This window comes from Leptonotus elevatus, chromosome 14, assembly GCF_054856555.1.
Source record: "Leptonotus elevatus isolate MCC_2025b chromosome 14, RoL_Lele_1.0, whole genome shotgun sequence".
Taxonomy (NCBI): Eukaryota; Metazoa; Chordata; class Actinopteri; order Syngnathiformes; family Syngnathidae; genus Leptonotus; species Leptonotus elevatus.
In genome coordinates this window covers 20,564,929-20,588,971 of record NC_141252.1, presented here as the reverse complement: position 1 = coordinate 20,588,971, position 24,043 = coordinate 20,564,929, and the positions used below count along the sequence as shown (strand labels likewise).

The window sequence follows — 24,043 nt, the reverse complement described above, 5'->3', positions numbered from 1 at the left end:
AAGTGATCTCGAAGTGTGAATCTCGCTCTCCGCTCTTCCACACTTATACAAAAACAGTGTTTAGAAAAAATACTCCCCCCCTGTCATCCTGTCCTGTCAGCACAGTGAAATACACAACTTGATAATCCTACTCCAGATCCTATCTTAGTTCACTCCAGATGTGGGTAAACAATTGGTCCCCCGGCACCTCCTTGCACCAGGAAATTTATGGACAGACCTCTGCTTGCACTTTCAAACATCCCCCATTTAGATAACTCAGAAACCTTACTAGACATTTCTTTCCAGAGAAGAGAACAAAGGACTATAGATTGACTAACATATGAATCAACTGTTGTCCTATTATTACACAGCTCTAACTAATATAAAAAACGGTTAAAATATAAATTGAAACAGAAAAACAATGTTGATAATCTAACAGCATATACTCATGCACATACAAAAAAAAAAGAAAAAGAGAAGAAAAAAAAGACAGAGAGCAATGATGATGACATGTCGAATCGGTAAGATTACCGAATGAACAATACTGAGCTCTCTCAAAAATAAAGACAAAAAAGACAATAGCTGGCAGTCGTTAAATTGTCAGGGTCCACAACATGAAATGTGAAAACTTTCTAAACAGGACTGATAGGGCCGGCCCATGAGCGTCTTTTTAAGTGGATGAGTCACTCAAATCATAGTGCGCATGTCCAAAGGTGCTCTCAAGAGACAGCCATGGGGCCACATTAACTGGGCCCATCATCCAATTAAAATACAGCACTGATGTCACGTGACGTCAAGACCCAATCAACACATGCTCAGTTTTGACGGACGGCAGCTATACAGCAGTAAATTAGATTGTTTTTTATCGGGAGCAAACCAACAGTGTGAATGAAGTAGATTTGTTGATGACGTCATCGCTCAAGAGAGAGAGAGAGGCAGCGCTGAATGAAGGAGGCAAAACACTGCAGCAGTTATGATTGAAGCTTGTGGCTTAAGTGGAGGTGAAATTTTGCAAGAGTGGCCACCTTAAAGGTCTCATATTATTAAACTTTTCAACGTACTAAAATAGTTCTCAAATGTGTAAAAGACATGTCTATGACATGCATTCGGCAAAATTGACTTTGGATCTAATATTTTTGCTGTCCCTAAATCAGCCAAAAAACGCTCCGTTCAAAACAGCCTGTTTTAGGGGTGTGTCATTTTTATGTAAATAGCTGCACCAGGCCACGCCTAGGCCATACCCTTCTCTCTGAAAGGGGCAGTGATTTCGGTCATGGTAGCAATATGCTAATGTTGTGAATGGAAACGACTGGCCATAAGAGCAGAAGAAAAGAAAAATACAGACATGTCTTTTGCACATTTGAGAACTATTTTAATATGTGGAAAAGTGGCATAACGTTTTACCATAAGAAAAAGTAGCATAACGTTTTACCATAAGAAAAAGTAGCATTACGATGCTACAGAGACTATGTTGCAGCGTTAGATTGTGATTGTTTAGGCAATGGTTATTTTGTTGTAACCGGCAAATCTCCTGCGAACGTTATTTTGCCGTGAATGTCTCCGATTTGCCGTGAATGCTTGTAGACATTTACAAGCGGTTATGAATAACACAAATGTGCACATTTAGGCCACTGCGCGGTCGCAACGTGCAAGCCGTCTCGTCGAGACCACTTAGCGGCCGGTTAGCATCACTAAGTCATGTCAACTAGGTGGCAAGTTGCCAGTCACAGCAAATTAGTGTTGCACGGGATACAGGTACCAGTACCGTACCTTGATGTTTTGGCGTCAAAAACGGCTTGGTATCATTTTTTATTAGTACAGGTACTGTTGACAGTCTTCTGCTCTGATTTAATTATAACTGTTTTGATTTTAGTTATAACTGTTTAGATTTAGCCATAACTGCTTTAACCTCCTCAGTAAAGCTTGATGAGTGTAATAATGTGACGGAACGTTTGAAGATTCTTCCTTCCTTTTCCCACGTAATTAGCCATCTGTTTTGGGGGAGAAAATGTGTTAAAAAGGATTCCTTTGTAAAGTTGTGTTTGCTGCGGGGGTGCCGGGTTGTCTGGGGCCTACTGTGTTTCCGCATCGGTCGGCCATCTGTCGGTGTGCTGGGTTGTCTGGGACCTACTGTATTTCCACATCAATCGGCCATCTGTCAATGTGTATTGAGTACTTTCTGTCTTGCGAGAGGGGCAGGGCTTAAGGGCAGCGAAGGAGGAAGGGGAGAGGGGAGGGTTTTTTGGGGGCCGCTATCCTGAAAGTATAAGAACGACTACAAGTGGGAGGGGGGACACACTGGCAAGGGGAACTGCAGCGTTTTGACTGTAACTTGTCTGTGTCCAGAAATTTCTGTAAAATAAATCCTTTGAAGGACCTGTTCACCGATCTCCAGTCTGTATTCAGAAAATCAACATTACGAACACGCGGAAAACTTAAGGATCGTTTTCTAACAGTACTTGAAAAAAAAAGAAGAAAAACTCTGTTTTAAAGGCCGGTACACATACATGCATGGCCGTGGACGTGCACTCCTCATTGAGAAGCATGAAGCGCTAATTAAGCTTATTAAGTGTAGCACTCGCTGGCCGTCCACTCCTTGTTGAGAAGTATGACGCGCTAATTAAGGCTCCACTCGAGCGCGCAAGCAGAATGGAAGCCACGCGACAGCATTGGCATTGCCTACGCATGTTTTCAATAAACACATGAAGAACACGTGTGGTTTTCAATTTTCAGTTTTAGAAACGTTTTGTAACGAGAGCAAATGTTTTTCGCGGAGAAGCAGAAGAAAAAGCAGCAATCATTCCTGCAGTGGACTCAAGGTGCGTTCAATGAACAGGCACACAGTAGGAAATCACAGTTATGCATAGAAAAAGCTCAGACGACTGACAGAGCAACAGACACAGGTTGTGACACATTTTTGACACTTCCCTTAAAAATAAGTGGAGTGTGAATTATTTTGTTCCCAGTTTGTAGTCTTTGATTACGCATTCGACTAATTGGGAGCGAAATGGAGAAGAGCATACAAGCAACGTTACATTGAGTCATTGGAGTGCCACTGTATTGCCAATATTTAACGGTTTTAACGGATGACATCAAATGCAGTCAAATACAATACTTCAAAAATATGGTGAAAGCACTTACAGTATAAAGATAAATATATACAGTATATACATAAATTAACATGTATGCATCCCAATATTTTGAATTAATAAGTTATTTTGTCAGTTTTAATTTTGCTGCTTTTGCTGAGGTTTTTAATTTTGAGTTTTGTCGAGGTACCGTTTCAGTACCGGTACTAAGGTATTTTATGCAGGTATAGTATCGAAGTCAAAATGTTGGTATTGTGACAAAACAATTCACACCTGCTTCAACCGCTTCATATTATCCAACCACCGTCTGCTTTATTATATCTGACCTCTTGTAACCCAACAACCTCCACACGACAAATGTAGCTCCCACTTTAGGCACTAAAAATACACCAGTAATATGGTAGAGATGGTCCACATCTCTTATTAGAAAGGATAGGAAGGCTAAATCAAAAATGTTAAACTTACATCTTTCCCATTTGTAGTCGGGTCACACTGTTGGGACCGATCCATTATGTTTAAACGTGTTGCAAATCCAGCTCTGAACAGGCTTTCACTAACAAAACAGCCCTTTGAGAAATCATGTCGGTACACGTATTTTCAAAAATAAAATTAATCCACTGTCTTCTCAAAGACTTGATCATTGTTTCCCCTCTCCACGGAGCATTTGCGAGCAGAGGGAGGAAAAGGAAAAGGAGCAGCCAGCTTCTCTAATTTCAGTGGGCGTGACAAACCTTTACCAGAGGTGGTGCCACTAACCCGAGGGGGCTGGGTCGAGTGCACTTCCGTGTCTTTTTGACGTCACTAAGTCACGGAAGTTTAATCTGCCCATTTGAAGCCCAAGTTTTAGAAAGGAGAAGAAAGCTAAATAAGTCACAGATGGACTTTTTTTTTTATACCTGGTTGGATTGTAGACAGGCCGGGGATGCATATTATTGATAGAAAACCCCAGTAAAGTGCATTTTCATACCATGGGACCGTTAAACCAGCATAGCTTGTAGACAGTACACTTTTCAGTAATTTCAGCAAAACTAATTCATGTGCTGAATTTGAAGCAGCAAATAAAATCTGGCCAATTGGAAATAAAGTTAAACTAGAACATGAATGAACATCACTGGTGAGTAGCATTTTTATTTTGAACTAGGGCTGCTCGATTATGGAAAAAATAATAATCCAAATTATTTTGGTAATTGAAATCACAATTATTCTAACAAATATTTTTTTTTTTATACAAAACAAGAAAATGTTTTAACATTTGAAAATATTAAGACAATTTTGGGAAACACTACAATTATGCAAGTTCATTTAGGAGCAAACAGGATTTATTAAATTAGCCATTTTAAAATAAAAAAGGTGCAAATATATAAATTTAGACAACTCAAAATGAGTTAATAATATTTTGTTTACGATTATACCAATTTTGTAGTTGTGGAGTGTAATAATTGAAATTCTAATTGGATTTCGATTAATTGCAAAACCCTATTTTGAAGCATTCGAATATGAATAAATTGTAGACTACTTCATTTATATAGCGCTTTTCCACCGGATTGTGATCTTGAATTGAATTAGAATTTATTGTGTAGGCTTTGCTGCTTGTGGATGTAAAGTGCCCACTTTTGTGCCCCACTCAAGTTTTCATGCCAGAGACGCCACTGGTTTTAATAGAATTCAATCACAACTTTCTTCTGTTCTTATTGTAGGTGTGTATACGATGAAGGCACGACACCACCCTCAAAAGGCCAAAATGCAAAGGAACACCCAGTATTAGTTTTCAATTGCTATTTTAGTACAGTATTCTTATTTTACTTTCTTATTCATTTAATTGCTCACTGTCGTTTTACCTAATACTGAAAGCTGATCAACGATTCAATAAATTTTTGTTCCTTCAAAAATCAAGGATACAGGATAGACACATGCAGGTTACAAATTTCAAAAACAGCCCAGAACACACACAACACACTTAGTTCGTTAGAATAAATATAACAAACCTAAGAATATAAAAGTAGGATAAGTTAAGACACAATACATAATAACATAATGAAGACAGAATAACAGTACAGTGAAAATAAGTTAATAAAAGTAAAAGAAATGAATATAAATTTAAAGCTGAATTCACATAATCAAATTAATTTACTGAGATGGGACAAATAATGTAAAATTACTGTATTAAGACTAAGACTTTTCTTTATTTGTAATTCTTAGTACTTTATATGGCAACAAATGAGCACGGTTTAAAAAAGCAAAAACAAACAAAAAAGCTGAACACATCATCGGCAGGCGCACAGGCCGCCAAAGGACCCGATACGATCTCGCAGGCCAATCATATCTGGTACCCACAGCTGTGGTCTCCAAAATGTGTGAAACTTTTTGCAATTTCTCGCTGGTAAACACCTTTCTGATAGTTCTCCACTATCTTTCTGCGCAACATTGGAATAATTGGTGATTGTCTACCCATCTTCGCTTCTGAGAGACACTGCCACTCCGAGAAACTTTTTTTATACTCAAATCAAGTTGCCAATGGACCTCATTAGTGGTAACTGATCTTCCAGCTGTTTTTTTTTTGTGCAATTGATTTTTCCAGCCTCTTTTTGCTACCTGTCCTAACTTTTTTTTAGATTTGTTGGCAACATGAAATTTACAATCAACATATTTTTCCCTTAAAATTATGCATTTTCTCAGTTTAAACTTTTGACCTGTCATCTGTGTTCTATTCTGAACAAAATATTGAAATTTGGCACTTCCACATAATTGCATTCAGTTTTTATTAACAATTTGTATAGTGTCCCAACTTTTTGGGAATTGGGTTTGTACTTCCAGGTTAGTATGGATACTGTTGCCTCGAATGCGCGGGTGAGAGGAGGCGGCACACCATAGCATAGATATCTACGGCAGAACCTTTTGAAAATAAAATTCAATTAAGCTTTCCCACTGCTCTAGATGCTCCGACCTCGTTGCTTTAGGTCACACTGAAGTTGACCCGGAAGTGCATCAACTCGTTTATAAAAAAATTGTGTCCCCTTGCAAAAAAATTAAATAAAAAAATTAATAAAAACTAGGGATTCACCAAAATGAAAATGGTTGGCCAAAACCGAAAATCGGAAAAAACAAAGCGCCAATTTTTACTATCATTGCATTTTTGTTATTATTATATAATTATATTATTATTAAATAATTATTTAGCACTGGCATTTTAACCAAGCACAATATAAATTGAAATGTGCCCACACCGCAGACATGTTGGCTAATGGTACATCAAACACCAAACGAGGGTTGAGCATTTTCTAGCGGTGCAATTGCATCTTATAGTCAATGTAGTTTGCATAGGCGGGGACGGATGCGTGTGGCGCGACAAGGTGCGGCGCACTTAAAATCGGCACATTCACATATTCACCAATGTTTAAAAATAAATAAATAAATTTGTTCGCACCAGCTAATCGGCTTCGGGAACGAACTGCAAAGTCACACACACCCGGAGATAGCGGTAAGTGTTTCCGTGTTTAAAACTGTTGATAGCAATAGTGCTAGCATTAGCTAAAGTATTTGGCACGGCCACGGCGATGCCGGTGAAAAAGCGTAAGCGTTCGAGGGGGTCTTATAAAAAAAAAAGGGGGAAGGTGCTCTGGGAGAAAGAGTGGCTCACCTGTACTGCAGTAGCGGCAGTTCTGTCTTTTTTCGACCCACTTAAATGTTGTACACCAATCGACGCCCCTCCGGCATCTGCTGCGACCGACCGGTGCAAACTCACACAGGAAAAAGCCAGCGAGAAGAAAAGAAACTCACCCCGCGTTCGCTGTTTAATTCAAACAGACACTTGCTTTTAGCGTTTTTTTGCGTTGCGTCACCACAACCTATTTCGGCCATATTTTTTCGCTTTTTTATTTTATTTCGGCCGAATGCCGAAAATGGCAAAAAATAGCCATTTCCGGCCGAAATTTTTGCTGGCGGAATATTCGGTGCATCACAAAAAAATAACTATTTTCTCGCAATCATTGCAAGGGAACGCAATCTTGCAAGAGAACGCAATCTTTCCAAGTTTTTTTTTGCAAGAGGACGCAAATATTGCGAGGAAGCGCAATCTTTGCAAGGGAATGCTTTTTTTTTTTGGTGAGGGCATGCAAATAACGTGAGAACGCAAAGTTATCCCCCCCCCCCCCCTTTCAGTTCTTCTTTTGTTTCTGGAGGTTTTGCCATTCAGTCTCCTCTTGAGAAGGCTAAATGCATGTTCTATTGGGTTAAGGTTCAGGAATGGACTTGGCCAGTCTAAGACCTTCCACTTATTCCCACTAATGAAGTCATGTTTCTTGTTGGCAGTGTATTTTGGGTCATTGTCTTAATTAGTTTGGATAAATTTTTCTGTAAATTGCAAGACAAAATGGTTTAGTAAACTTCAGAATTTATTCTGCTGCTACCATCAGGAGTTACATCATCAATGAAGACTAGTGAGCCCATTCCAGAAGCAGCCACGCAAGCCCATGAAGCAATGACATTTACAGTACCTCCATCATGCTTCACAGATGACTACATGTTTTACATCACAAACGGAGCCTTTCCTTTGCTGATGAGTCATCTGCATTTTTTTTTTTTTTGAGGGAGCTCAGTATTGTTCATTCGGTAATCTTCAATTCGACATGTCATCATCATTGCTCTTTTTCTTCTTCTTTTTTTTTCTTTTTCTTGTATGTGCGTGAGTATGTGCATGTGCACTCATTAATTCACCTAGAACCTATTAAAAATCCCATACCGTTCACCTAAACCGAATACGATCAAACAAAAGGTGCTTTATACTGAGTTGTTCAACACATCTTGATATAAATACTATGAAATAAACACATGAATTCTTAAGTTTTATCTCATATTAACTCATTCACTCCCAGCCATTTTTACTGAATAACCCCCTTCGCTTCCAGCTGTTTTACTGGATTTTGACTGATTTTGCAAGGCCCACAGAAAAGTGTTCTATTGCTGTAAAAACATAGAACCTACCAAAAGAAAGATTATAGTCTTTTATCAGGAAAAACATGTATTTAATTGTATCTGTTTTGCAGCAATTAGCAATAGAATATAGCTAAGTTTAATCATTATTCACAAATGTGTTGAAAACACTGGGAAAAAGGGCTTGTTGCAACATGGCCCTGGCTACTCTCTTATACTCTGCTGCCACTTGCTGACCATTTTTTTTGTAATAACTACCATTGCTTTAAGCAACTTCTTCATGTCAGAAGCTGTATCTATATTCTCTAGCATTATTGTATTTTTATTTTTTAAACCTATAAATACGTTTTAGGGAGTGAAGGACAAATCATTAAAAAAAATATTGACACGTTTTTGGGTTTGAATGATTTAATCTTTTGATCTGAAACTAAAAATGTCTTTAGTATAGAACAAAATTAAGGAATTGAACTTTGCTGCTCCAATACTGTTGGAGGGTACTGCACTTGTAGCCCTTTTGCTGGCAATGGGGTGATGATGAGTGACTGATGTTTATGCTTGAAACGTGCTTGAAGCTAGTATTGAGGGATCAGCTTCAACAAAAGTTATCGCTATCATTACTGGTTGTTAAATCTTACGCCAGCTAATCAAAAGTTGTGATATTACAGACCAAGCTTGTGATAGCCACTCACTCACTCACACTTAACTACTGCACATTGTCTCGCCCTCTCTGGAACATTTTTGACTTCCCTTTAATAGCGGAAACATGGCAATGCCTGTAACACTATAAACCCAAATTTTAACAATTGGCATCTCTGCACAAAAGACCATCAAAAAGGTATAACAATGTTGTGTACTGTTGAAGGATCAGCAACAGTTGCAATAGAAACACGTGCATATTCATTAACAACTCACAGCCATTTTTAGGACAATGCTGTTATCATCCCTTCTAATGTTAACTATATGATTGGTTTGAAAATTGAGCTGTGCCCAATCTTAACAGTTGAAAGAGAGTGTCTTCTTTGGTAGTCTTCTTCAGCATTAGTGGTCCTTAACGCTGAGCACAGGATCCACAAGTTTATTGTGGACATGCATCAAACCTATAAGGGCAATCACATATGCAAAAATCAATTACACACGCACAAACACTTATATAATAATATATAATAATTAGGGGTGTCAGGCGATTAACATTTTTAATCAATTAATTGTATGGATTCAATAATTAACTTGTAATTAATCGCAAATGTATTGCACATTTTATATGTAAGTTTATATTGAACTTTACAATAAAATGTAAAATAAAATATTTTTTTCAAAATTTTCATACTCTTGTTAACAAAGTGGGAAAAAATGTTAACCTAATAGAAATATGGTTGCATCTTTTAGTCATTGATACAGTAATTTCATGAGTGTGGCATTGATTTGTGTTGAGGTAATTTTTCTGTCATTAGATGGCATAATTGCGTTTGAAACACAATGGTGACAGTTAAGTGCATTTTTCTTTTCACATTAAGAGCTGTCTAATTTTTAACATGAAGTAATTTGTGAAATTCTGCACATTTTTTAAATTGTAAAATACAACTTGACCCCAGTCCCCACAAATGTATGCAATGTTAATAAATGTATGACTGCTAAATTGTGTTATAGTGACTCCTTTGCACCACGTTGAATGCTTTTATTTTATGTTCTTGGATGCACATTGTAAAGTGACGCAGCTTTACTGCAAGTGAACCAGAAAACATCGGTGTGTTACACTTGCAAGCTATTTTCTGGAGTTGCTGAAAAAAATACGCCTCACATCTAAAGATCAAGTGGCTTGGAGTCACTCCAAATGACAAGATGGCGTCCACTCGGCTCTTGGCTCTCACAGGGTTTGAGAGTGCCAATGAACACCCTCTTGGAGAGCTGTAGCAACTAAGCTCGGTGCTAACCGGCACTACCGAGCGTGTTCTTTCAAAGAAAGAAAGCGGTGGTGGTGCTACACAGTCCAAATGGCTCCTCCACTCTCACTTTCTGCTCCTTAACTCATTCACTCCCAACCATTTTCACTGAAGCAACCCCCTTCGCTCCCGGCTGTTTTACTAGATTTTGACTAATTTTGCAAGGCCCACAGAATATTGTGTTCTATTGTGATAAAAACATGGAACCTACCAAAAGAAAGATTAGTCTCTTCTTTCTATCTCTTTCCGTTTTGCAGCAATTAGTATAAGAATATAGCTAAGTTTCATCATTATTCACAAATCTGTTTAGAACTGTGGGTAAATTAGCTTGTTTGCAACATGGCCTAGGTTGACCTCTGTTGCCACCTTCTGGCCGTTTTTCTAATTACTACCATTGCTTCACCTGTTCGCTGCAATTCAGAGGCTGCATCAAAGCCTTCTGTATGCTCTAGCATAAAACAAAAACAAAAAAACCATAAAAACGTATAAATACGTATTTGGGACATTTAAGACATTTAAAATAGAACACACGTTTTTGGGAGCAAATGAGTTAAACATTGTGTATTTCAGCTCCAGTGCATTGGGTAATTTTGACGTGGACGTTTCTGCTGCGTCGCGACTGGAATTCATCTAGTTGAGGCTTTCCAAATAAGGAGCAGTTGTTAATCAAGCCTTAAAAAAAATTGTGCCGTTAAAGTAACTTTAAATTAACTCAATATTAACACGCAAATTTTGACACCCCTAATAATAATAAGAGCATTATAAACTATTTTTAAGACTGTATAAAGTATTAGGTGAGGCTTGACGGTTAGCCACATTGCTGCATTTGTACCTTTAAAGTATTTCACTGTTTTGACTCGTAGCTCCAGCGTGGCGTCCTCGTCACATACAAAGATGGTGTGCGGATGCTGCTGGAATGCAGATACTGTCCACATATGGTTCACTCCTTCTTCTATAGCTTCATACAGTGCAAAGGCTTTGTGAGCACCAGTGATCAGAATCATTACCTGGGAAGAGGCAGAGGGTCGAGATTAATTCATCTCATACAGCTGAAGTCATCTGTCAGAGGAGAAAGATAAGAACTCAGAAAAGCTTGAACAGTGGCTTTTTTCCCACAAGGTACCAACAGCTCTACTTGCGATTGACACTTGTCCAATGGCAAGTACTATCTTCTAGTACAGTGCTAGATTTAGTTGCACAATGGCTTTGAGCTGAAGACACGTGATTCTTCTAATTGTTGTTGTTCTTTGCATGTCTTGATCATCGTTTTGGAGGAGTTAATTTGGGGGAATTCCAGGGCTCTGACACAAAGTCGAGGCTCTCCACACTGTGCTAATCATGCAGCTTTACCCTTCTGTCCAAAGCTGTATGAAACCAGTGATTGACTTGTGTGTATGGAATGGGTGTACGGCTCGACATGGCACCCTTTTTTTTTTTTTTTTACTTTGTTTGCATTTCTGAACCTCAGTGTGTTTCTTTCTTCTACTTTCTAAAAATGGGCACGGACAATTAGTAACGGTTCAGAATCAGCCGTCAAAGAGTGCTAACAGCTCCCGGAATGTGACCAAACATCGCCCTGTGAGCTGAGGATGAAGAGATGGGGTATGTCGTGCCGGGACAGAGCTTTAAGCAAAGAGGAAATAATGAAGAGATAGGGTATGTCGTGCCGGGACAGAGCTTTAAGCAAAGAGGAAATGAAGTGAAATCATACTTGTCTTTTATCATGGGGAATATAGGTATCCAAGTTAAAATTTAATAATAATAAAAAAATATACATGAAGACTCTGCAATCAAAATAAAAAAAATACATACAGTGTATATATAAACATTTTCGTTAAACAGAACAGTGACACCACTAACAGAAAAGAAAACATAGAATACCTAGCTTTGTTTTTAGCAGTACGATGTCATACCTATTGATGTAAGAACTTATGTGATTTAGGTCAGTGGTCCCCAACTTTTTCCACCACAGAATGGTTCATACAAGTCCACAACTTTTGCAGACCGGCAAACCAGTGGGTTGGGGTGGCGGGGGGATGCTTGGCTGTTAGGCGGCTGATTAATAAAAGGCTACAACAACAAATGAAAATCCACTATGTATTTTTATTAGGGGGGTCAAAATTAAGTTCATTTAACGGCACACATTTTTTCTTAGTCCGCGATTAATGGGGGAATTCCAGTCGGAACACGTCCACATCAAAAATTTAGCAGTAATAAATTTAATAATAATGCATATATTTGTGGAGACTAGGGTCAAGTTGTGGTTTACGATTTTAAAAATGTTACTGTTAAAGATTAGATAGCTCTTAATATGAAAAAAAATGCACTGAGCTGTCACCGACGTCTTACAAATGCAACTATGCCATACAGTGGCAGAAAAATGACCAACGCAAATCAATATCACACTCGTTTTTTTTAGTGGAGTACATCATTTTATTTTCAACAACATTTTACGATTTATTATGAAATTACTGTATCTGTATACTGTATAATGACTAAAAGATGCAGCCATATTTCTATTTAACATTTTTTCCACTTATGTAAACAAGAGTATGAAAACTTAGTGTACATTTTATTGTACATTTAGAACAGATATAATAAAATTTGCGATTAATCTTGAGTTAACTATTGAAGTCATGCGATTAATTACGATTACAAATTTCTATCGCCTGACACCGCTAATTATTTATTTATGTACCTGTACTAGCAGCACAAACACCATAACAAGGGTAACAACAACACTTTAATATGGTGAGGTCACTATGGTAATGCTTATGAATGATACGAGCAACACAAAAACTGGGGTATTTTGTAGATATAACAATAAATGTGAAGCCACATTTTTTTGTAACTATATTAGCAGCGCCCTCCTTAAATGTGCCAACATAACAAGGCACCACAGAACAAATCTAAAGTCCATGAGTAGCTCACTCACCTAAAGCTAAATTAAGAGCCGCTCACCACAGAGAAGGCCATCATGCGTGGGAATCACCTGTAGCTGTAAGTCCATCCACCTTTTTTTTCTTCTTGGTCATAGGCTCCTGTGCTGTCTCATTACTGGGCCTTTTTCTCTGTTGCAAAGAAACTTTCCAAATATGTCTGTTTTTACTCATTTTGCTAACTTGTCAATTAGCATCAGCGCTGCGTGACAGACATTATTAGCATCTTGACATGCGTCAAGAGTCCGTCGTAAACAGAGAGAGTCACTTTTCAAAATAAAATATTTTTTAACTCAGTTTTGACTCAGAAATAAACACTTCTTAAATACAGGATGTTTAAACATGAACTCCTTCTCAATCTACACCTCTGGGCTTCTGTTGTGGTGGTGATTTTGTCCTCAACCACCCGGTGGTTAGGGACCACTGATTTAGGTTATTATCAAGAAAACGATGGAAAATGGCTAGATATAGACAGGGCTCTAAATTAACTTTTTTGATGACCAGCCAACATGGCTGGTGACTCTCTAAAGTTACTAGCCAAACACAATTTTCCCAGTGAAAAGTTTCCCAGATTTGTTTTCTTTTTGAAACCCCTAAACATAAAGTAACAACAGACAGTAGTTCTATGGCAGCATGTTAAGTCGTATTAAATACACTTGATTCTGAAACATATGGTTACGTCCTAGTTATTTACTCCCACATCCATGCAGTCTGTGAAAGGCCTGCTGTTTTTTTCCGATGGCTTGAGCATTTCAAAACATCTTCGCCAACTCAACATAGGATACTTTTGTACACTTTTAAATGAGAGTATGGTTCAGTTTCAGTTTATAATTATACACATTTAAAGACATGTTTAATGATTGATTTACGTCAGAAAAAGTGCACACGACTGCACAACGTCTTGTAAGCTTACTTCGAGCCTTGAAATTTGTATTACCAACTAAATTGTCTAGTAAATATTTATGATGACCCTCCAAAATGAATTTCAACCCGCATTTGGCAGGTGTTAATTTAGAGGCCTGGATATAGATATAGCCAGCAGAGTGTGAATGAGTGAGTGCATGAATAAAGTATCTATTGTGAAGTGTCATTTGAGTGTCCAGAAAAGCGCTACAAACGTCTGATGCATTATTATTATAATGATTAGTAGTAGTAGTAGTAGTATAAAACAAAACCTGTCGAGGATTGTATTAGAACAGTGTTGTCAAAGTCCAGTCCTCGAGCTGATTCATATTCAAACTCATCAGCAAGCTCTGCAGGAGCCTGATAATTATCCTGATCATTGAATAATGTTTGTTGGGGTAGAAAAACCTCAAAAACATGCAGGACTCAGTCCCTCGAGGACCGGATCTTGACACATGTGTATTAGAACATGTTAATATGCTTTGTAGAACTGTTCTAAATCTATGCACATGATTTAAGTAAATTCCAAAAACTGGGCCAAACATACCATGCGAGTTACCCTGACTGAATCGAACAACAACAGTCTAAAGCAGTTAAAAACAGTCAAACTAAAAGTTAAACAACAATATCTGACCTCCTTGGCGTCCATGACAGTGCCTACTCCGACGGTCAGAACCATGGTAGGAACTTTGGAGAGGTTATTGCCAAAGAACCGAGCATTTGCCACAATGGTGTCCTTGGCCAGCGTCTTCACTCTGGTTCGAGAGACAAGGCTTGAGCTTGGCTCATTAAATGCTATGTGGCCATCAGGGCCAATACCTGCAACATAGGAAGAACAAGGAGAAACACTGAGCGGAAGAAGGCTCATGTTTCAGCAGAGACAAAAAAAAAGAGAAATGATAAACAATTTGTCTAACCTCCAACAAACAAGTGGATTCCTCCAGCCTCAGCAATTTTTTGCTCGTAGGCCCGGCACTCTGCTTCCAGGTCCTCAGCGTTACCATCCAGGATATGAGCATTGGCGGGATCAATGTCAATGTACTTGAAAAAATTGTTCCACATATAGGAATGGTAGCTCTCAGGGTGGGCACGGGGTAGACCTGGACAACAACACTGACAGTGTTACAATGGAAAAAAACATGGGTTTCTATACATACAGCAGAAGTGGGTAGAATTAGCCTGGAAACCAGACTCCTATACCAGTGAATGAGTCTTGTCACAGTCGTAACAAAGCACTTTTCAGAGACGGGGCAAACCTGACTAAACAGACAGTTGAAAGAAACAATCAGCAAAGAGCAGGCGTGACATAATAAAAAGCGACTTGTGGGCGCTTTCTACATATTTTGACTTAGTGTAGTTGCCGTAGTTGGCAAACAAATATGGCCAACGTTCTGCACAGATCTTGCAATTGCATACTTACCGATTAAATGGGCATGTATCACATTTCTTAGTCTTAGTACAACCCTATACCCTAACCCATACACAGTGGCATGTTCGCCATAGAGGCAGAAAATAATGTGAAACGCCGCGTAATTTTTTTAATTAATTTTTTTAAGTTTTTAAGTTAGATGCCTTAGCGAGTGGCAACGTGAAATGGCCACCAATGGGTTCACTGCTTGCGATGGCGAGCAAGCGGCATTGCTAGTCCATTCATATACATGTCCTTGGTCTTAAAAAGAACCCCGACTGTAATGACAAGTTTGTTCTATATAATTTTTTTGGTTGTTACTAACATAACTATGAGATTCATTTTTCATAAATCATTTCCAGTTTAATACATTTTATAGAAACTTTATTTGAACGTACGCCGGTATTGTTATTTACTTTGCAACACATTCAATTGGGGGTGGGGGGGGGGGTCATCTCCTGATCGCGTGTTGTTTCTTTAGGAACGCTACGAGGCTTACCTTGCTTTCTTTATAGGCGTTTCACATTGCTCGGCAGAGAGCCAGCCGCCATTCTACGTCACTACGCACTGAATGCGTTGCGACGTAAATAACAATGGCGGCGTACGCCCAAATAGTTTCTACAAAATGTATTAAACCGGAAATGATTTATGAATCGACATAATCTCAAAACTCACACCGCTGAAGTGTTGTTTTAAAACAACGATCAGACAGATAAAACATGTTAGACACTCATCTCAACGTCTCATGAGACAAAAAAACTCACCAAGATTACATGCATTTATGGCGCCAGGCTTTAGTTACCGCGGTGATGTTCCTGCTCCCAACACCACTTTCCCTCCTTCCGCTCTGTTTTAATGCATTTAAATCGCATTTTCGCACGATTACGTAATCGCGTTTTGTCAAATTGCGATTTAAGTGCAAATGAAATTGAAAAACGTCAAAAGTAAACTACATGGCTCTTGAGGCAGATATAGCCAAGGTCCAAGATCAAAATAACTGGTGTATTTAGTTATTTTAGACCTTGGAGAATGGGAATAATATTAATTTGCATATGTTTGATGAAAAAGGTCAAATTTGAAGATGTGTGGCGGACCGGCCGCCGGCCCCAAATGGCCGGACATGAAATTCCTAAAATTCCCGAATGTGTCTGTTTCTTTCACAATATTTCCAGCATAACACTGTGTGTTCCCTCCTCCATCACACTTGATTCAAGTGATCAGAATCATTGTCAGGCACCTGCAGAGCTTGTTGACAAACTGATCATTTGAATCTTCGTCTTTATTATTTAATCACATCTTTTCTTTTGTTACATCATCAGGATCTTTATAAAGTACCTGCAGAGCTTGCTGATCATTTGAATCAGGTGTGTTAAAGGACGGGAAAATCTAAAACATGCAGGATAGTGGCCCTCGAGGACCGGAGTTTGACACCTATGGGTTACAGTATTGGAAGACACTCCTATTCACATCAATGGACATTTTTACCAACAGCTTCGCTATAAGCTATCCACCGGTAGATTTGGAATTATAAATGTAGTCCAGTAATGTTGTAAAACACAATATTTGTGTACTTTATATACTGTATTCTACGCTTGACGTCAGCACATGTCAGTCTCTCGCTGACCCGGAAGTAAATCTCTTGTGTGCGCACTGTGCAAGTTCAGCCAAGCGCGTCTGTGTGTGGGTGTGCGTGCGTGTGTGTGTGTGCGTGTCCGTGTGTGGGGGTGTGTGTGCGTGTCCCTCCCTCCACAAAATAATTATCATTGGCTAGCTTTAGGTGTTGATCACCGCCAAACTTGTAAGGATGTATGTGGTTGGCTTTACTTGCAATACAAGCGGCGCCAAGTTCACGTGAATGATATCATCCTAATTTCGATTTATTGGATGTTCATATCTAGGGGTGTTAGAAAAAATCGATTCGGCAATATATCGCGATATTACAGCGCGCAATTCTTGAATCAATTCGATATGCGGCCGAATCGATTTTTAAACATCAATTTTTTTATGAGAATATTCAACAAAACGTCTTACTTAGGGTTAGGATTCACACATTAAGCATGGAAGAATTTTATATTAATGGAACATTAAGCCTTAATATTTTATTTCAGTGCGGTTCAGACATGAAACAGACTAGAACCTGTTTGTTAAATGCAGTGGCTCAGTTATAAGCCAGAATTTTCAGATAAATAAATAAATTTACATACAAATCTTACAGTGTACATGTACAAGTTTACTGATTAATCATTTCTAAATTTGAGTAAAAAAAAATAATAATAATCGCAATAATCAATTTATAGATTTGTATCGGGATTTATCGGTATTGAATCAAATAGTGACCTATGAATCGTGATACGAATCGAATCGCCAGGTACTAGGCAATTCACACCCCTATTCATATCTCAATTACCAATACGATGACGACAACAAGGCTTGAAAACGTTTTCATACCCCATGAGTTTTTAAACATTTTGGCATGGTATGAGTACTACAAACAAAAATATATTTCATTGAAATTTTGTGTAAAAGTTGTTTAACTTTCACTTCATGACTTTGTGCTACTTGGTGTTAGCACAAAGTCATTAAGTGAAACAGAGTGTCTATCTTATTTTAAACATTTTTACAACTAAAAAACTGATAAGTAGGGTCTGTAAAAGTATTGGAAGATTTGCGGTTGTTTGATACTCCTTCCACTTACGGATGATTGATTGAACAGTACTCGGTGATGTTCAAAGCTTTTGAAATGTTTTTGTTTCCTTCTCCTGCTTTAAATCTGTCCAGCAATATGACCAACCGGGTGTGTTGTTTAGTCTTCATAATTGGGCTGCTCGATTATGGAAACATTTATAATCACGATTATTTTGGCAATTGTTGATATCATGATTATTCAAACGATTATGGTACAAAACAAGAAAATATTTAAGCATTTAAAAATATTAAGAGCAATTAAAAAAAATAGAAACACTATAATTATGAATGTTCTTTTTAGACCAAACAAAATGTATTATATATTTATAATAATATATATTTATTTACGTTCCGTTACTCAAAAACAATACAAAACAAAACAAAACAATTCTGCCATCTAAAATCTTTATCTCCAGTCCGGTGCATACATTATAGATTGCTTTTTCTCTCCGCTCCTTTTGAATGCACGCATCCCTTTCTCCAATGAGGAACAGAGAGAGAGAACTCAAATGGGTATGAGTGGGTCAGATGAACGATAATTTACATCCATTTGCTGTGGCTGTCCTGCTTTTTTTTTTTTTTTGACAGAGAATTACATTTTACAAATAAAAACCAAGACAGCCTCTTGTATGTTCTCAAGTTTTGAGTATGGGGCTTTGTACAGCAGCTAAAGCTTATAATAACAGCAAAAGGGAAATGTTTGTAATGTTTGTAGGTTAAACTTTAATTCAAAAATATGTAAATTCAGATACCGGTAACTGATCTGGAAGTAAATGTTTAGGTTGGCAGCTTTGCGTACATAAACACAAAAACATACACACCATTTGTACACTGATTTACTGAGCCCCAAAGGATCATGGAAGAAAAGAAAGTAGAAATCAAAAGAAAAAAGAAAAAAAGTGCTGCAAAGTCTTGCAAAACTTGTGAGATGAGATAGCCTAAAACTTGAACTCAAGTTTGGAATTGCATTAACGAGAATGAAAGTTTGGTGAGATCTGAAAAACAAATCTCAAAATAACAACACAAATCAAGCTCTTTTTTTCATCCATGTCCTCTAGAGGCTCCATAAACAACAGCTTGACACTCACCAACATACTCATCCATGTTGAATGTTTTCACAAATTTGAAGGATAGCTCTCCACATCTGTAATATTCAATTAACTTCTGGTAACAGCCATATGGAGTGCTCCCTGCAAGAAAAATAGGCATCAAGTAGGTGTGGCATGTATTGTCTTTAATTAATTAAAATCCCTCAAGGAGAAATTAAACTCACACCCTGATGTACAGTGCCATGAAAAGGTATTTGCTCTCTTCTCAACTTCCCCATTTTAATGTTTACAATGATCACATAAATAAAAACAACCTAAATAAACATAAAATGTGGTGATCTGAATTAGGGAAAAACAAACTATTCAAAGCTACTGGGCGTTTTCTGGAAAAAGTGCCTGCCCATTTGTTAAACCCCCAAACTGACTGATTTATATAACGTTTATGATATGCTAAAACTGCACTCAGTCGTCAACAAAATGTATGTACGAAAACGACTCCTGACAGAGGATCTGAATTGTGCCTTCGAACCCGCGCCATGACCACGTCTCTAGTTTGGTACCACAAAGCGCTACCAGTGAGGTCGAATTTCGGGCTACCGACACAGCTCAGTACCTAATTTGAGCGCTCAGCAAGTGAGGTACATAAAAAGTTCACCATTGGCATAAAGCGCTTGCCAAAACATGCCTCTCAAACCTATTGGTGACTTTAGAATTACCCCCGAAAACGTGAAGTCTTTCTGGAAATTCAACAATAACTGATATCTCAGCTCCTGAAGCAGATACATAATTTTACTCATCAAGTACATTTCAGAGCCTATTTTACTTTTACTTGAGTAATTATTTCAGTGAGTACTTTTACATAAGTAATTGTACTTTTACTCAAGTAGAGAATGTCAGTACTTTTCCCATCTCTGAACACGTGAAATTCACGGATATATTTTGACTAATTTTGAGACAAATCTCTCCTCATACTATAAGAGCTGGCTCCTATGAGTTGAACAAAATAGTGGCCACATAAAAGTAAAACCTTTTGAATGTCTTTTAAAATCAAATATGCTTGCATTTGGTTGATGTGGTGGTGCTCCGCTCAATCGGTCACCGATCGAACAATTTCCATGGAAAAATATGTGATCGGCATATGCGTGTCATTGCCAATCACAAGAACTGATCACCTATAACTCGCACTTTGCTGCCTGCAGCCAACTAGAGACCAGTCAGTGACAGTGTGCAGTGTAGCGCCCCCTCCTCCTTTCCTTTAAAGGCATACTTAACTCATTGAGCCATTTTCAACAATAAAAAGTAAATATTTTGTCTAGAATAAATTTGATAATTTCATTATTAGTGATAGACTGATTTATTTATTTTTAGGGCCAATACCATTACCGATTATTAGTAGGCAAGGAGGCCACTAACCGATATTTGGAGCCAATATTCTTTTGCAGTAAAATAAAAAATATTAGCATTAAAAATAAAGAAAATATTAGCATGTTTGTTAAAACAACTTTCAAATTTTCAACATTTTTTTACAAATTTAAAATACAGCAAATTGACACTTTGTTTTAAAATTCTAACAAAAAAGTAAATACTTTTCTTTAGTAAATAGTTTTCCAAAATTTAAACATAACTGAAATGTTAAACTTTCACTTATGTTTGCTTTAATTTTAACAAAAGCAATAAGCAGCATCTCTTATAAAGTTAGGTGAAATTTTACCGGTAAATATATATACATCAAAATTTTCATGAAAATAACCCAATTTTACAATTGCTCCAAATCTCTGTGCTTGCGAACCTAGCAAATTTTGGGTTCACGTCAGTGAAATGTTTCAAAAGATGTTCACAAACAGTGAAAATTTGTCAGAACATGTTAAAAATGTCTTTGTGACAAGAAAACTAGTTTGTGACAAGTAAAAATGGTCTGTGACCAATCTTTGCAAACTTTTGAAACATTTTACGAACCCTGAAGAAAACACAAAATTCACTAAGATCGCAAACATTCGCCACTCAGAGAGATAACAGCTTTATCGGACGATACCGATATTCCTCAAAATACTAAATATCAGCACCGATAATCGGTCTCTCCCTATTCATTATTTTTCATGTACAATTAATACATTTAAAAACACATTTTGCTACTTGCTGTTGACTGAAAATTATATCACAGGTGCTCGGAAAACAGGTAACAACCAATCACGAGTCACCTGTTTTGTGGGTTTGGTCATGTGACGTTAGCAAATTGAGCCATGATTGGTTGTTTTGTGAGCCGTTGTTTTGTGAGCCCTGAGCATGCATGATGTCAATTCCAGTCGACAGCAAGTAGCAAAATGTGTTTTTAAGGTATTAACTGTACATGAAAAATAATTAAGTTATCAAATTAAGTATAGACAAAATATTATCGTCTTACTGCTGAAAAGTGCTAAATGAGTCAAGTATCCCTTTAATACTGCACGATACGGACCAGGTGAATGTCGGATTTTTTTCCCACAAATCTAAACTATTGGTCAATCTGCAGTCTACACGTGTGGGTGTTATTTTATTTATTCTTATCATTTTGACAAATCTAAAGTGTTGAAAATGGCTTGCTCTCTTTGATGATGCAATATTAATGAGTGAACAAAAATGCTATTTTTGGGGTCTCCTGAGAAGTGATGATTTTGGAGATATGAGGATTACCAGTGATATGTTCATGCAGGGATGATCACTCTGATACAATGTTTTTCTTTAAATCAGATTCATCAATCAAAAACAGATTACCCAAAAAATCATTACTGAGCAGCTCTAAAATTGAAAAATGTGCAGCCAATCAAGGTGACCATCTCAGTCATGGAAGATTGGTAGCATCATACTCTGATCCAAACACGCCTATTTCGGTGATCTAAGACATTACAGTGGGTTAGTGTTAATTTTATCAGCCATTTTTAAATTTGGTCTCAGTTTTAATCCAATTTAAATCACACTTGTTAGTTTTAATCATAGTTAGTCAACCTCATCCCATTTTTATTTAGTCACCTTTTAGTCGACTGTAAGTCGAGCATTTTTGTCTTTATTTTTGTGCAAGAAAACATAATTTTATTTGTCTATTTTTAGTCAATAGAAACTGTCAACATTTTAGTCTAGTTTTAGTAAGGACATTCATTTTACCCTTTTGCATTTTTTGTCAGCAGATAATATTGAAAATTGCCCCTAATCTAACTACTTCACATAAACATTTACAGTATATCAACAAAAGGCTATTATGACTCCATGCTACAAGCTAGTAAATTAGCTAGCATTAGTTAGCGGTGGGATTAACATTCCTTGAACGTTAGCCTATAACTGTTGCATTAATAGTATGTTGCACTCGCTAGCTGCAGATTTGAAAGGGGTGTGTCACTGTGTGTTGGTGACAGGATTTTACAAAATTAGAATTTTCATATTGCCTTTGTTCATGAACTAAAATGTCCATAGATTTTAGTCCAGTCTTTATGTGAGATACATTTTTGTCTCGTCTTTATTAGTCGATGAAAATGCATACTGATTTAATCCCAATTATTGTTTATTAATGGAGGTTATACTCTAGTCTAGTTTTCGTCGGGTGAAAAATGTGTGTTGCCGAAAATAGTTTTATTTAATTTTCATTACACTTAAGTGTAAGAGGGCAACTACTTTTTCACAGCACTGTATACAGTATTCCTGTTGTACAGTACACCACACCACACATGGAGGCATGCATGGAGAGATGAGACTCAGTTGTGCCTGGCTCAGGAGCACCTTGACAGTAGTCTCGAAGCAGACTACCATCTCTCCAGCAAGTTGCAGAAGAGATGCTGGTATTTTCATGTTCACATAGGAGACTTCACTTCACGACCTGGGTTCTAAAGACTTTACTGTTCACTCATGCAGTCAAATGTAGCATGAACACAATACATCAATCGCAAAAACACCCACCTGTAGGGAGACCCAGGGTGAAGAAATTGTTGGCGGAGGGTTTAAATTGGATTATTCGATTACGGATATATATTTGGCTGCCGACTCACTGGCCAGGTCATAATCGTCCAGAATCACCAACCTCATTATGTTCACTGTACTAAAGAAAGACACGGCGTTTGATACAGGGATTGTTGAACTACTACAACCATTCAATTATGGATGAATTATGAACTCATTATGGATTATCCAAAATAAAAGCTTTTTTCTACGGCATATTTTAGCATCGTAGCGTTGCTCAAATTAGCAAACAATGCGGAAAACAGTAGAACACGGTCGATAAATTATCAAGTTATTAACAGTTAACAATTTGCAACAATGACTCAATGACTTCCCCAAAACTCATCTGGCAGAATGAGTTAATCATGTCACACACAGCTTTTATTGGATGCTTTATCCTTCCCGATCAACGAAGTCTACCCCCCCCCCCCCCCCGCATTAATCCGGTGACCCCAAGATGTCACGTGATCGACGGTAGACCACGTGACTTCGGAGCTACACATGGCAATAATTTAAAATATCTTGATGTACGCTTAACGTCGAAGAAAATGCACAGGCACCATCCGTGAAAAATGTAATCATATTGATTATAGTTTATTACATTTGGAGAGTCCGTTTCAATGTAAGGGTAACTTCTTAAGCAAATAAAAATGTATGAATAATGAAAACTATTTTCTTTTTTACTTTTATATCAACCTGCATGTTACTGTCAGCTGCTTTTCACCTGTAACTGTTTGCATTGCAGTTTATCCATCTATCCAGTAGATGGTAGGAGTGTAACAAACTGAGGTGACTGTACGTATACAATGCAGTCAATGTAACCACTTTAAAACCGAAATATTAGTAATATTCCGTTTGTGCAAGGCCATGTAAATGTTGTTCTTTTGGAAATGTTTGTAAATCTCTACACAGGATCTCTCGAGCTCAGACAGAATGACTATCAGACCCACTGAAACAAAAAACTTGTCACCCAAACTACTGCCATCTTACAAGTACTGTGTGGCTGCTGTGCTGTTGGAAACATTCGCTCAAACATGGGCACCTTGTTTTTTGTCTGAGCTCTTCAACTGTGTGTGTGGGTGTGTGTGTGTGTGGGTGTTTTGTTAGTTTAATTTATCAGCATTAATCTATACAACCAATGTGCCATGACAAATCAGGG

The 24,043-nt window shown here is 37.6% G+C and overlaps 1 protein-coding gene across 4 annotated transcripts; it reads right to left on the bottom strand.

Moving 5' to 3' along the window:
* Positions 1–23,290, bottom strand: LOC147163285 (glucosamine-6-phosphate deaminase 2). 4 transcript variants are annotated; one of them, XM_086094598.1, is made up of 6 exons: positions 22,846–23,290; positions 18,961–19,062; positions 14,697–14,879; positions 14,414–14,598; positions 10,770–10,944; positions 1–9,094 (listed from the first exon to the last, which is right to left on the bottom strand). In XM_086094598.1, the coding sequence occupies exons 2-6, from the start codon at positions 18,974–18,976 to the stop codon at positions 9,036–9,038; spliced, it is 618 nt and encodes a 205-aa protein (XP_085950724.1). In that variant the 5' UTR covers positions 18,977–19,062; positions 22,846–23,290; the 3' UTR covers positions 1–9,035. The 4 variants fall into 4 exon arrangements, 3 of the variants coding, with proteins under 3 accessions (XP_085950724.1, XP_085950723.1, XP_085950725.1); XM_086094597.1 differs by having other exon boundaries at positions 18,961–23,290; XR_015097066.1 differs by lacking the exon at positions 1–9,094 and adding an exon at positions 12,873–13,022 and having other exon boundaries at positions 10,799–10,944; positions 18,961–23,290.
* Between the last annotated feature and the right edge of the window lie 753 nt (positions 23,291–24,043).

What these genes read in the sequence shown, in the direction of transcription:
- LOC147163285 (XM_086094597.1), bottom strand. Translation starts at nt 19,081, where the DNA reads ATGCCTATTTTTCTTGCAGGGAGCACTCCATATGGCTGTTACCAGAAG. An exon ending in AATCCACTTGTTTGTTGGAG is followed by an intron (nt 14,599 to 14,696) that starts GTTAGACAAATT and finishes CCTATGTTGCAG; the next exon opens with GTATTGGCCCTGATGGCCAC. An exon ending in CTGTCATGGACGCCAAGGAG is followed by an intron (nt 10,945 to 14,413) that starts GTCAGATATTGT and finishes GCCTCTTCCCAG; the next exon opens with GTAATGATTCTGATCACTGG.